A 14,683-nucleotide genomic window follows, 5' to 3' on the forward strand; every position below is an offset into this window, starting at 1 on the left:
AAAACCATTCGCACCATATTCTTGTGGGCTTGGATATTACGTCTTTCACTGAGCACCCCAAATGACATGTCTACTTTATTCTTTGGGTCAGTACGATTAGGGGATACCAAATTTCTATAGGTTTTATAATGTTTTCATACATTTACAAAAATTAAAACCTCCTGAACAAAAGTTATTAATAACTTTTTTATACTTTGGTGTACGGAGCTGTGGGTGATGTCATTTTTTGCAAAATTTGATAATATTTTCAATTATATCATTTCTAGGACTGTACGACCTTTTGATCACTTTTTATAGATTTTTTATATTTTTCAAAATGGCAAAAAAGTGGCATTTTCGTCTTTGGGCGCTATTTTCCGTTACGGGGTTAAACGTATTGAAAAACCGTTATCATATTTTGATATATTGGGCATTTTCAGACGCGTCGATACCTAATGTGTTTATGTTTATTTATATTTATGTCAGTTCTAGGGAAAGGGGGGTGATTTGAAATTTTAGTTTTTTTTATTATAATTTTTTTTTTTACTTTTTTTTATTTTTACTATTTTTCAGACTCTCTAGGGTACTTTAACCCTAGGTTGTCTGATCGATCCTATCATATACTGCCATACTACAGTATGGCAGTATATGGGGATTTTCCTCCTCATTCATTACAATGTGCTATCAGCACATTGCAATGAAGGGGTTAAAACGAAATAGCCTCGGGTCTTCGTAAGACCCGAGGCTACCATGGAGACGGACCCATGCGCCGCTATCTTTTTGAGGCTGCCGGCAGCAGGCATCGCTGTGAAAACACTGTTACCGGTAAACACCGTTACCGGTAAGCCTTTGCTGCAATATGCAGCAAAGACTTACCGGCTATGGAGAGGGCTCAGCCCGTGAGCCCTCTCCATGCTGCGCGACCCGACCGCCTTCGTGAATACACGGCGGGCGGGCGCGAACTGGTTAACATGCCTTTGGGGGTCTTTCCCCCACGATCACCCTCCACGCCGTTTTTGGGGGGCGCCGATCATTGCTATGGCAGCCCTGGGGCCCGATGAGGGTGACACTGCTAATACCTTGCAATACATCAGTTTTGCAGAGTATTATCATGAACAAGCAATCAGATGATTGCTTGTTCATGTCCCATTGTGGAAATAATAAAAAAAAATGTATTCAATAAATAAATAAATAAATAAAAATGCCCATAATCCTCATAACATATAAAGAGACATATAACAAAAAAAGTCTAAATCATAACACAAACCCCACATATATAATATCACTGCGTCTGTAATTAAAAGTAAATGCCGTACGATGAATGCCGTAAAAAAACTGCCATAAATTATGACTTTTACCTATTTAATCCCACAAAAAATGCAATCAAAAGCAATCAAAAAAACATATGTACTCCAGAATGACACTGTTGCAAAGTACAACATGTCCCGCAAAAAAAAAAACAAGCCATCAACCATTTCTGTAGCCAAAAAAAATAAAAATGTTATGCCACTTGGAAGACGGCGATGCAAAAATGATCGATTTTTCCCACATTAGGGTTTTATTTGGCAAATTTAGTAATACATAAGAAAAAATATTCAAGTCTGGTATCCCCGTAATCGTATCGAACTATAGAATAAAGATAACATGATTATTATGCTAAACGGTGAACATGAAAAAAAAAAGAAAAAAATCCAGTACAGAATTGATGCTTTTCTACTCCTGACCTCAAAAAAAGGTCATAAATTTTCAACAATAGGGGATACCAACCCCAAAATGGTAACACTGGAAAAAGCATCTCATCCTGCAAAATAAATGCCATCATATGGCCCCAATATGAAAAAGCTAAAAGTTTATAGCCTACAAAAGGGGCGAATGAGGAAACTAAAATCCTGGCATCTGCAGGGCGCTCCTTCCCTTCTGCGCCTCGCTGTACGGCCATAAAACAAGTAACAGCCATATTTTAAGATGGGTTTTCTCTTTTTATATGTTGGAAATGTATACATTTTAGAGCTAAATGAACGTATAACCGGCACAATTTGACCATTCTAAATTTCACCTCCATTTTGATTCAATTAGTATGAAGAGCTCAAGGGGTTAACAATCTTCCTAAAAGCTGCTTCTGATAGTTTGAGGGGTGCAGATTTGTAAAAGGGTTGATTATGTAGGGTGATTTTAATGCTAAATATGTAAAATTTCATTCAAAACTTTATTTATCCCCAAAATAGTAGATTCTGAAAATACTTAAAATATTCGATTTGTAAGCAACGGGACATCAAAATAAATTATGCAAACATTTAAAAAATTATGAAAATTTAAAGTACACATAAGGGAAATGTTATTCAGCAACTTACCGTATATACTCGAGTATAAGCTGATCTGAGTATAAGCGGAGACCCCTAATTTTACCACCAAAAACTGTGAAAACCTATTGACTCGAATATAAGCCGAGGGTGGGAAATGCATTGGTTACAGCCCCCCCCCAGTAGTATACAGCCATCCTGCCCCTTGTAGTATATAACCAGCCCAGCCTGTCCCCTGTAGTACACAGCCAGCCCAGCCTGCCCCCCGTAGCAGGGCCGGCTCCAGGTTGTAGTGGGCCCCTGGGCGACAGAGCCTTAGTGGGCCCCTCCATGGGCCGCCCTCCAGTGGCCACACTGCGCCCCCTCCCCCTGCGGACACACTGACCCCGGGGACACACTGACCCCCCCCCTACCCCCCAGGGACACACTGAACCCCCCCCCCCCTGCGGACACACTGAACCCCCCTCCCTCCCCTGCGGACACACTGAACCCCCCCCCTCCCCTGCGGACACACTGAACCCCCCCCTCCGGACACATTGAACCCCCCCCTCCCCCTGTGGACACAATGACCCCTCCTGCTGACACACTAACCCCCCCCCCCTCTCCCCCTGTATACACACTGACTCTCCTCCAGTAAATAAAAAATTATTTACCTTTCCTGGTTCCCCCAGAGCAGCGCCTGCAGCTGTCTTCAGCCTGGGCCTCCCGTACGCGCCGGCTCTGAAGCCGGCACACGTGATCCGATGACGTCATCAGGTGCGCCGGCTTCAGAGCTGTCGCATACCCTGCGGAGTGCCGCGTCATGGGAACCGGGACAGGTGAGTTTTAGATTCTGCCTCTATGCTGCGCTCCCGACCAGCGCAACATAGAGGCAGAAAAGTGATCGATCCGGATGGTGATCAATTGTACCAGTGTCTTATAGCGACACTGGTACAATTGATCCGGGGGCCCGAGTGGGCCCCTCCAGTACCCCGGGGGCCAGCCCAGCCTGCCCCCAGTAGTATACAGCCAGCCCAGCCTGCCCCAAGTAGTATACAGCCAGCCCAGCCTGTCCCCTGTAGTATACAGCCAGCCCAGCCTGTCCCCAGTAGTATACGACCAGCCCAGCCTGCCCCCAGTAGTATACAGCCAGCCCAACCTGACCCCTCTAGTATACAGCCATCCCAGCCTGCCCCCAGTTGTATACAGCCAGCACATTCTGCGTCCTGTAGTATACAGCCAGCCCAGCCTGCCCCCAGTAGTATACAGCCAGCCCAGCCTGCCCCCTGTAGTATACAGCCAGCCCAGCCTGCCTCCTGTAGTATACAGCCAGCCCAGCCTGCCCCCTGCAATATACAGCCAGCCCAGCCTGCCCCCTGTAGTATACAGCCAGCCCAGCCTGCCCCCTGCAATATACAGCCAGCCCAGCCTGCCCCCTGTAGTATACAGCCATCCCAGCCTGCCCCCTGCAGTATACAGCCATCCCAGCCTGCCCCCTGCAGTATACAGCCAGCCCAGCCTGCCCCCTGCAGTATACAGCCAGCCCAGCCTGCTCCCTGCAGTATACAGCCAGCCCAGCTTTGTGGGGGTTTTTAAAGTATTGACTCGTGTATATACTCGGCTTATACACGAGTATATACGGTACTTAGGTGCTAAAACTATCTGCCTGAAAACACAATTATTTAGAATTTCGAAAATGGCAATTTTTGCTAAAAATTCTTAATTTTTGTCTTTTTTTTTTGTAAATAAACGCAAAACTTATCAGCCAAAATGTACCACTAAAATGAAGAACAACATGTGAGGGAAAAACACTCAGAATCGTTTTGATAAGTAACAGTGTTCAAAAGTTGAAAATCAATAAGAAAACAGATGGATGCAAAATATGCAATACAAAAGTTTATTATGAAGCCATAAAGTTGAATAACAAAGACAAGACATATGTAGAATAAGAAACACTAAAATAGTGCACCCAGTGCATATAAAGAGGTGCAAGTCAGAATCCAAAAAATGGGACTGAGCCTTAAAGGAAACCTACCACTTGAAATAGCAGGTTTAAGAAGAAAACACCGAGCACCAGCTCAGGGTGAGCTGGTGCCGGAGCTTATTTTTGTTAGTGTTTTAAACCGCTGTATCGCGTTTTAAAACACTTTTTAAACTTTATAGCCGGCGCAGGGAGGTACGCGCTCGGCGCTTACCGTGCGCGCGGCTACATAGGAAGTGAAGGAGAGCCGCGCACATGGTAAGCGCCGAGCGCGTACCTCCCTGCGCCGGCTATAAAGTTTAAAAAGTGTTTTAAAACGCGATACAGCGGTTTAAAACACTAACAAAAATAAGCTCCGGCACCAGCTCAAAAACCAATAGAAGAAAAGGGAGCCTCATAGAATATCACTATAACTCTCAACAAAAATACAATCAATAACCCAAAAAGAGAGCCAAAAAATATCATCAAGAATAAAATTAATAATGTATTTTATTATGAGAATAATGCACAATATCCCTCAACACCCTGAGCTGGTGCTCGGTGTTTTCTTCTTAAACCTGCCACTTCAAGTGGTAGGTTTCCTTTAAGCTATAAACTGGCTGCGTCACTGGAGAGATAAAAAGGAAACACAAAAAAATAAAGGGACCACAGCATAAAAAGGTTGAATTAGATGGATGCATCTCTCTGCATAATTTGAAAGGTCTTTCATGACTACTTCTCAGTGAATTGCATCGGCGTCCATGTTTCCATAGCCCAGAAACGCGTCTTAATATTTGCAGTAAATTAATCACACGATGTTACCCTGTAAACGAAAATACCATAGGTTCAACTAGCCACATATAAACCAATCATGTAACACCATGGGTGTACTTCCGCCCTACTCTTCTAATCTGCCAGTTTGTTACTAGTATAGGTGACGTCATTTCTTTCCTCTTCGTTCATTGGTCCTATTTCCTGGGTTATCCGGAAAGCGTTGCCGGGGCCTCTTCCTTTCTGCTCGCCGCCGCCATCATGGTGAGTAGGGTGCTGCTGTGCTCTGCCATGCTGCGCTGTTTGAGCAGGTCCTGGCTGGTGTTGAAGTCCTTGTTGTTTTTCTGGGCAATGAGAAGCTGTCGCGCTATCTGTCCCGGTGTGTTTTATAGCGATGTGTGCGGTGGTGAGGAGAGGCCGGGGCCGCATGGATCCCGGGTGTCAGTACTGCCGCCAGTGCGCGTGGTATTCATCCTGTAACATGGGGGTAGACCCTGCAGGGAGAGGGCGCCCTGTGCTCCGGGCCTAGTGCCGTGTACAGCTGGGTTCCCCTGTGCCTGCTCCTCCGCACTGTACCGGGCAGCGGGGGCTGTAGCCCTCCAGGACAGGCCAATCACATTGTATGTTTTATAAAGTTATTGGAGTTCCAAGCTTTATGTATAATGAACAGAGGCAGTCATCCATAGCCATGCACTGTGTGATGTATGGAGGAGGGTTCTATGAGACATTAGCACTGCCCTGCTGGTCACTAGTGAAATACTGTGTATCTGGAGGTCAGGGGCTGCCTGTTCATGAGTTTGTAATAAAGGTGGCATGTATAGTTATCACCATGTCAGTTTGTGATGTGTACTGGATGGGGGGGAGGGGTGTCCCACCTTTTGACAGATGTTGAGGAATGACTCTGTACATTTATTTCATATAGCTATTTTAGTTTTATTTGCCCTTGGATTCCTGTGGATAAAAGTTTGTCTTGTATATCGGACACTTAACTTAACACTTTGTCTCCCTTGCAGGTGTACAAGCGCTATGTCCAGGTTGGCCGTATTGCCTACATCTCCTTCGGCCCCCATGCTGGCAAACTAGTGGCAATTGTTGATGTCATTGATCAGAACAGGGTAAATATTGATGGCTTCTGTCTACTCGCAATAATGTTAATGTGACATTAGTATGGACATGGTTTCAGGGTTACTAAAAACTTGGCTAAACTGCATAAAACGGTCCCCTAATTAACGACACTCGACTTACGGATGACCCTTAGTTAAAGACGGACCCCACTGCCCACTGTGACCTCTGGAAAGGCTCTCACTGTGGCGAAAACAATTTTTGTCTGGAGCTATAATTCTAAAATATACAGTTTTGACTTACAAATCCCAGTAAAATTGGTTTTATACTGAAAGAAATTTTTCCTACTTCCCCCTTACTTTTTTTTCATATTTAAGCAGTTTGTGTAAATCAACTTTCTGTCCTGTATCCACTGCTGAGAGTTAAAGGAACTTGTGTCTGATGACTTTTAAATCTTGTCACTGGACAGTCTTAACTACTTAGACTTTCTAAGTAGGGAAAGGTTTTCTAGGTATGGAAAGAGTTAATTGCATCTGTAAGTGATTGTATCACTGAAGGCTTCCCCATAGACTGGTCACTGCAGGATGAAGAGTCTTTTTGTATAAGTTTACTATTGCCGGCTTTTTATTTAATTTTTGGAAAAAGAAAAATTCAGTCTCAAGAGTTTTTAGGTGCTCTTCAACCTTCACTTGGGTTAATTTTCCTGTATGTGTCCTCATGTCTTTACAGGCTCTTGTTGATGGACCCTGCTCTGGTGTGAGGAGGCAAGCCATGCCCTTTAAATGCATGCAGCTTACAGACTTTGTCATCAAGTTTCCCCACAGGTATGTACAATGTTCCTTCTTTACTTATTTATATGGCCTCCAAGTGAAAATTTCTGATTGTGTAAACTTCTCATAATTAACACCTGACATTATTTATTTTTTTTATTGCATGCGGTATTGCATTGTGATTTCCTGAAATGTTTTGTAGATAAATGACTGTTTCTATGCTGATCTGCTAGGCCAGTGATGGCAAACCTTTTAGCGGCTGAGTGCCCAAACTACAACCCAAACCCCCCTTATTTATCGCAAGTATCAAAATATTTCTGAAGGCAGCATTTTTTAAGTGACTTGCAACTGCAGGAAGATTCTTTGAGTTCTGTCTGGTGTGCTGGGGCGATGGCCCAAGTGCCCACAGAAAGGGCTCTGAGCGCCGCCTCTGGCACCCGTGCCATATGTTCGCCACCACTGTGCTAGGCTATAGACAAATACAATTTTGATCTCCTCAAAAATTGGGCAAAGTACAACTGTTGATGGAACACCATAATAACTTCATGGGGCTAGTAGAAATAAACATGTATACAAAAAAAAGATTATGGCCCAAACATACAAGCACCATGCAGTATTTTAATGGTTAAATGGCTATATATTAATGAAATGTGGGTGAAGTAAAAGGTAAAAAAAAACAAGGCACACGCAGGAGTAGGGTCACCAGCTGTACTTTCCATGCACACTGCACATATGCCCGCAAGTTTAAGTCCCCCCCTCCTTTCCGTGGAAATGCACAGCATATGGCCCGTAACACGGGGAAAGATAAAACGTGTCCACACGTGTGGCACCGTATCGCTCCATGCCCCCATTGCCAGTCAATGAGGGACATATGTACGGCTGCAAGCTTGCCACCGTCCATACTTCTCCCTACCGTCATGTGAATGTACATGTATACAGAAAAGCCTTAGGTGCTTCTGCCTAGCAACAACCTAGCAGCAGCCGTTGCAATGTGGTTCCTGAACTATGGCGTCATGTTTGACATCCAAAAAGCATGATTATGGCTATTGCAAGAGCAGAGTCGTGGGTGCTCTAAATTTCCCCACCAAATTTGCATTCATAAATTGGCCTAAACCTTAGTATTTGCAGACATTGGTGTTAGTTTTTAGGGGGGTGACTCGTGATGACTCATTTTCTTTAAACTTGCCCATGTCACCTGCAGCGAACCCCTGTGAGTGGGGTTTTTTACCCTAAAAGGCTCCCTTCAAATGTTGGCTAGTGCCCTAAAAAAAATCTTTCCATTTCTTATTAGAGATTAAAACGCCTTTTTATAATTTTAGCGCCCGCCAAAAATGTGTACGCGTTGCTTGGGAGAAGGAGAAGATCAATGAAAAATGGGCCGAAACAAACTGGGCTAAGAAAATTGATGCCAGAAAGAGGGTAAGTTTTCTGTTAAAATCTTACATTTAGTGGTGCGTAGTTCTCTAGAATGATGGGGCGGAGTTGTCTCTTAAATCATGAAGACTAAGGGGACTTGTACATACATCAGGTTCCATTATGACAGGTTTCTGCCTTAAATAAGTGTTCACCTTCTGTCGTCTTCAGACAGGTGGTTTAATTTATGTTACTCTGTTTTAGAAGAGCATAACCCCTGGTACTGGTGTAAATTTGACCTAAGTTGATCTGCTTTTGGTTGTGTTTGGCCACTGCAAAATCTGATGGATAACCTGCTTATGGTAGCTTATCAATGTAATTCTACTTTTCTGCAGAAGGCAAAGATGACAGACTTTGAGCGTTACAAGGTCATGAAGGCAAAGAAAATGGTAAGTTTATGTAGGAATTTATGCAACACTGTACTAAATAAGGATAAAAGATTACCTATAAAGTCCATAACTAATGTCACCACATACTACCAAATATCACATCCAACTACTTTTAATAAACTGTATAGTTAGAATTTAGGTCTAAAACGCCAGTCAGACTGTAATGGCGCTGACAGGTTCCCAATTATGTCCTTTTATATTCTGGGAGATTTACATTTGGCTAAAATAGACTAGAATTAATAAGAGTCGTGTTGGGATGTCCCTTCCTGGCTGTAAGGCAATGGACACTGTATAAGTGAAATCAATAAACGTGTCATGTAGTAGAGGCAGCTGTTTTTTAGCATAATAATTAGTTGCATTGTAGTGAGGCTCCCATGTGTAGTCTAGCACCAAGGCTTTATAGTTATTTACTAGCTTGTAACATTTTGTCTGACTTATTTTTTTTTTTTTCTGTCCTTTTCACAGAGGAACAAGATCATCAGACATGAAATGAAGAAGCTTGTTAAGGAGGCTACTAAGCAAACTAAAGCATAAGTTTCTGTTCCTGGGCAAATAAACACATGATTTCTACATCTATCTGCATTCACATTGTTGTTTTTACAGTAATGGTTTATTCAGATGCTGCACTTATCTACAGCATATCTATTTAATTGTAATCTGGACATTTCTCTTCAGTTTTTGCAAACCTATTTTAAACTAAGTGTCTTCAGAAAATACTGCTTTTGTTAATAGTTTTATTGAAAAAATATACATAAAGTACAACTGCAATTTTCATTGTGGTTGCTAATCTGTCGTGATAAACCTTAAACACTTGCTTGTAGATCAAGGCACAATGACTGTGGTAATTGATCATGGCCTTCTAGAAGCAGCTTTACAATTATGCTAATGAGCCTGAAGGACTCCTGTGTGTTTAATTGGGCCCCTCCTTGTTGCTGTTTCATTCTCCCTCTGATTTCCCAGTGCTTCCACCTCCCTCTGCTGCAGTGAGATTACATCAGGCATGCAGTGGGAGGCGGAGGTGCTCCTTGCACAGTGTAACAGCATTTGAATCTGCAGCACGAAGGGATTCTAGTAACACACACAGGGGCCCTTCACACTTATTAGCATTATTTTAGAAGACAAAAGGCCTTGGATAACAGATTACCACAGTCACTAGATTCACCTTAATAACTTTAAAATTTGCTAATTCTGTAGGAGTTTTCTGTGCCGTAGTCAAACATTTTACAAATTTAGACAAGATTATTACAGGAAACACTTGCATTTAGTAATGATATATAAGTCTCCTATGTGTACAGAGTGTGTGCATAGAAAACTCAATAGACCTTGTTGAGTTGGCTCCAGACCATTGCTGTCTGTGGTTACGAGCCTGCTGTAAAGTTCTGAGGCCTTTGTAAATCAATCTGTGTCCATAAGCCAAAATGGGTTCAGTTATAAATCACCGATGTGAATTGTGGTGCAGCCACGTGTTCAGTTTTTCAGATGCAATTTTTGAAGCCAAAAGCAGGTGTGGATCATAATGGGGGAGGACTTATCATTAAGAAGTACTACTCCTCCTAAATTGTCTCTACTCTTGATTTGGGCATCAAAAACTGCGTCTGAAAAACTGAACATTTGAACATACCCTTAGGGAGATGCCACATGTGGCGTTTTGAATGTGTTTTTGACCCTTTTTTAAGCAGTCCTTCAAAAAATGCACGGGTTAACGCATCAGTTTTTGACAGGTTTGACCAATTATCTTCATTCATACTGGTCAAAACGCATGCGTTTTTTGATGGACTATTTAAAAACAGGCCAAAAAGTGTTCAAAACTCCACCCTTCGGGTGCGGTCACGTGTATCAGTTGAAACTGCATCATAATCAGTACTGAGGTTTTGGGTGCAGTTTCTTATTTTAACAAGTTGGACATTAACTCAACAGGGTAAGTACATTTATTGTATAGGTTTCCCCTTCAAAATCAAATTTACACATATAGGTCATGTCTTTGCACCTAAAACCGCCTCAAATATAGAGGTGAAGTTTTAACTGCAAGGTCTGACCACACCCTCAATCAAACTTTCCACATAAGCAATGCTGACAATCAATTTCACATGCTGTGGTGGAAATTATTGGCATTTAGCAAGGCACTCAAAATAAAGGGGTGGTTCTGCAGGTTGGGACCACAGGCTACTTCTCAATACCTATGCGTTCTGGCTGAAGTTTTGGTAAATTTTCAATGTTGGTGCTGTCAAGCTCATGGTAGCATGAGACACTCTACCACCCACACAAATGGTTCAGGTAGTGCAGCTCCTCCAGAATGGCACATTAATGAAGCTGTGGCCAGAAGGTTTGCTATGTCTGTCAGCTTAATGTCCACAGGGGCACCTAGGAGACAGTACACCAGGAGATGCGGAGGAGGCCAACAACCCAGAAGCAGTCAGCTAGCTCCACCTTTGTGCAGGGAGGAGCACTGCCCAAGCCATGCAACAATACCTCTAGCAGGCAACAAATGTGCATGTGCACAAACTGTTAGAAACCGACTTTAAGAGGCTGGTATGAGGCCCAAGCTCCACATTTGGTTTGGCTCAACGCCAAGCACTGTGCAGGATGCTTTGCATATGCCAGAAAACACCAGGATTGGCAAATTTGCCACTGGCAGCCTGTGCTCTTTAGATGAAAGCCCGTTCACACTGAACACATATAATATTCTGGAGGCGATCTGCCTACAATGTCCTTCAGCATGACCGTTTTGGCAGTGGGTCAGTTATGGTGTGGGGTGGCATTTCTTTGGACGACCCCACAGCTCTTACTGTGCTTGCCAGAGAGAGCCTAACTTCAATTAGGTACCAAGATGGGATCCTCGGACCATATGCTAGTGCGGTTGGACCTGGGTTACTCCTAATGCAGGACACTGCTAGACCTCCTGTGGCTGGAGTGTCACCAGTTCCTGCAAGATAAAGGCATTGAAGCTATGGATTGGCCTGCTTGCTCTCCAGACCTGATTCCGATTGAGCACATCTGGGCTATGTCGCTCCATCCATTGCACCAGACAGTCCAGGTGTTGGCGGATGCTTTAGTCCAGGTCTGGGAGAAGATTCCTCAGAGACAATCTCCAACATCGGAGCATGACACGTAGGTCATACAGGCACGTGAAGACCACACACATCTTTGTGTCGTAATATCGTATAATTAACACTTTACCTGGTTTTGAGATTTGTTTTCTTGTGACGCATTGAAGTTTGTATTGATAGTATAATTTTGCAGATTGTTGAATTTCTACCCCAAAAAACCCAGACCTACAATCCAGATTTGAGCACCCATCAAATCATACCTTACCTCACTGTATGGCTCCACTAAGGTCCCTACACCTACGGAATTTGAGAGGCTATGCAAAATGGAACTATCCATGGCAAGCCTCATCTCGACTATATAATTTTTTACCTACCCGCCTGATCCCCCAAAGCACAACTATGTGGAAATGGAAGACATACTTGGGTAAAGAGCTAACTCAGGAGACCTGGAGGATTATTTAGTATAGGGCAATTAAATCGTCCCAATCTGTACAATTCAAAGAAAACCAATTCAAATTATAATACCCCAGCCCTGCTACACTGCATTTATTCTGACTTCCCTGATTTACGCTGGACGTGTGGAGGAGATGGAGCATCTGTCCCACACATTTTTTTGGCATTGCTACTTAATTTGTGAGTACTGGAGAATGGTGATCAATATGGTATCCTCTGTCCTCAACTACAACTTCTCTTTAGATCCTGCCATGTGCTTACTGAACCTGGTCCCCTAGCAGCTAAACAAACGGGCCTCTACATCTACATTTGCTCACAGCTGCTAAGCAAAGCTTACTGTAGTGGGACATGGACCTAGCTTACGCATATCCACCAATAGCTTTGATAGCAAAAGAACTAGAAAAGATCTGCTTGGATGGAACAAATGTCATTTCAATAGTCACAGACTGGATGAAAAAAAGAGTTGGTATCCAACCCTGAAGAGATTATCTCTAGCAGACCCAGTTGCTCTACCTTTAAGACAGGATCATTTCTGCATCTGAAACCTGCCAGCCTCAGATTGTCAGCATGGATCCTGAAGGGTCGTTCCTTGAACCAAATATTTTACAGATCCTGGAATTTTCTGCAATCTGGTCTGGACCTGGGTCTAAAAACAAGTACTCTGAAAGTACAAGTATCAGCCTTGGCCTGCTTCTTCGACGCACATTGCGGAACACAGGTAGGTCAAATGTTTTATTAAAGCTTCCTCTAGGCTCAGCCTTTCTTGGGATCTTTCCGTGGTTCTTAACGTCCTTGTGAAGGATCCTTTGAGCCACTGGTAGATATAAATATCTGATTCTTAACACTCAAGACCATGTTTGGTCCATGAGCCCTATCTTAGAATAGGGAACATAGGATTATCATTTCTCTAAATTTTTTTCTCCTAAAGTGATATCTAATTTTCACAGGCAGCAGAAGTTAATCCTTCCATCGTTCAACCAGAATTCAAGTAACTGCAAAGAATCCAAATGGCACACCCTAGATGCAAAAAGGACTGATATACAGTACATCAAAGTAACAGAAAAATGGAGGAAGGACTCTGTTTGTACAATTTTAGGGATCTAACAAAGGCAAGAAAGCATCTAAGATGACCATAGCAAGATGGTTAAAGTTGGCTATATCAACCTGTTACGAAGTGGAACAAAGACCGGTCCCTGAAGTCCTTAAAGCCCACTCATTCAGGGCCATGGCAGCCTCATGGGCTGAAAAACGGGGAGCATCTCTAGACCAAATTTGCAAATCAGCCACTTGGTTTTCTTCTACCTTTGCTAAACACTACCGGGGGGACTTACAAAGATTGGATGATCTTGCTTTCAGACAGAAAGTTTTAGAAGCTGTTATCTCGCCCTAAAATTATCATCTCATTTGTTACATCTCTAGGTAGGCTGTCATGGGGGACAAGGTGGAAACTAAAGGTGGACCAATGGAAACCAAATTACCAGTAAGTCTATTTACCAGTTTGCAAAAAACATAGTGATCATAATTAGAAAAGCAATGACTGTAGCACAAAGAAATATTATAACAAAATAATCTTCTTACTGACAACACTGGAATGACTTTAGCACATCTGTGGTCAGAGGACATCATAATTCTCTGGTGTAATTTTGGTCTACTTTGTCACCAAGGATTTTCCAGAGGATTTGTATTGTGTTTAGATCAGGACACTGTGATGGCCATTTCATTGTTTAAATATTTTTTGTTTCAAGGTACTGCTTTACCCATTTTTCTGTGTGTCTATGCATTGTCTTGCATGAAAATTGCTAGCTGATTCAGCAAAAATGCAAGGAATTTACCACATGGTGCTGAATAAGGTTCTTATACACACTTACATTCAGGTAGCTGTATGAGAGGTCCAATTTCCCAAACCATGACACCACTTCACCACCTTTAACTTCTTTACATACTCTGGGATCAGTCTTTCCCTAGTTTGTAAATGAACGACACCTCTGTCCACAAAACATGCTCCTCAGCAAAGGTGAGTTTATCCTTTAGATTCTTTCTGCCATTGAGAGGTTTGGTCACTGCAAAGTGTGGTTTTAGTCTAAATGCTCTTGACTCTTTGAGACACTGTATGACAATTCAGGCTGTAGTATTGAGTAACTGCACGAACTGGCGTTGAATAGGGTGCCAGGGAACTCCACGGACATGCAACAACAGTGACCGGTGTGGAGAGAAGAGGTAGAAGAGCGCAAAGGACTCAAGTGAATTCTTATTAAAAATGATAATTGCTAAGGAAAAACTCTCACCTTGTGCATGTCACACAATTGTAAGTGTTCTGTTGTTTGAAAGAGGAGCTGCTGCCCACGAGACCAGGGTCTGTTCATTCAGAATGGCAGACTTTGGCAGAGAAGTAGATGTCCACGAGGGTTAGTCTTGGTAGATACAGCGCTGCTTCACTCAATGAAGGCGTTGGTTATCTTATATCCATAAAAGTATTTTATTGGTAAAACACAACACAAGGCTCCGAACAGGAGCCTTCGTCAGGTGAAATTACATCCCCAATTTCACCTGTTTTACCAAT

General features: G+C 42.9%; 2 protein-coding genes across 2 annotated transcripts in view; both read left to right on the top strand.

The window, feature by feature from the left end:
- The first annotated feature begins 5,119 nt into the window (after positions 1-5,119).
- RPL14 (ribosomal protein L14) lies at positions 5,120-9,197 on the top strand. Its single transcript, XM_072153518.1, has 6 exons — positions 5,120-5,253; positions 6,003-6,104; positions 6,781-6,875; positions 8,141-8,240; positions 8,570-8,623; positions 9,089-9,197. The coding sequence occupies exons 1-6, from the start codon at positions 5,251-5,253 to the stop codon at positions 9,155-9,157; spliced, it is 423 nt and encodes a 140-aa protein (XP_072009619.1). The 5' UTR covers positions 5,120-5,250; the 3' UTR covers positions 9,158-9,197.
- Positions 9,198-11,188: 1,991 nt separating this feature from the next.
- GASK1A (golgi associated kinase 1A) overlaps positions 11,189-14,683 on the top strand; it is a 76,626-nt gene continuing 73,131 nt past the window's right edge. The window contains exons 1-2 of the mRNA XM_072153519.1: positions 11,189-12,841; positions 13,543-13,603. Of these exons, the coding sequence (XP_072009620.1) occupies positions 12,691-12,841; positions 13,543-13,603 (212 nt within the window). The 5' untranslated portion in view covers positions 11,189-12,690. The remainder of the gene's footprint in view (positions 12,842-13,542; positions 13,604-14,683) is intronic.

The sequence above is a fragment of the Engystomops pustulosus genome, chromosome 5 (assembly GCF_040894005.1).
Source record: "Engystomops pustulosus chromosome 5, aEngPut4.maternal, whole genome shotgun sequence".
Lineage (NCBI taxonomy): Eukaryota > Metazoa > Chordata > Amphibia > Anura > Leptodactylidae > Engystomops > Engystomops pustulosus.

What these genes read in the sequence shown, in the direction of transcription:
- RPL14 (XM_072153518.1), top strand. An exon ending in GTCATCAAGTTTCCCCACAG is followed by an intron (nt 6,876 to 8,140) that starts GTATGTACAATG and finishes TTATAATTTTAG; the next exon opens with CGCCCGCCAAAAATGTGTAC. An exon ending in AAATTGATGCCAGAAAGAGG is followed by an intron (nt 8,241 to 8,569) that starts GTAAGTTTTCTG and finishes ACTTTTCTGCAG; the next exon opens with AAGGCAAAGATGACAGACTT.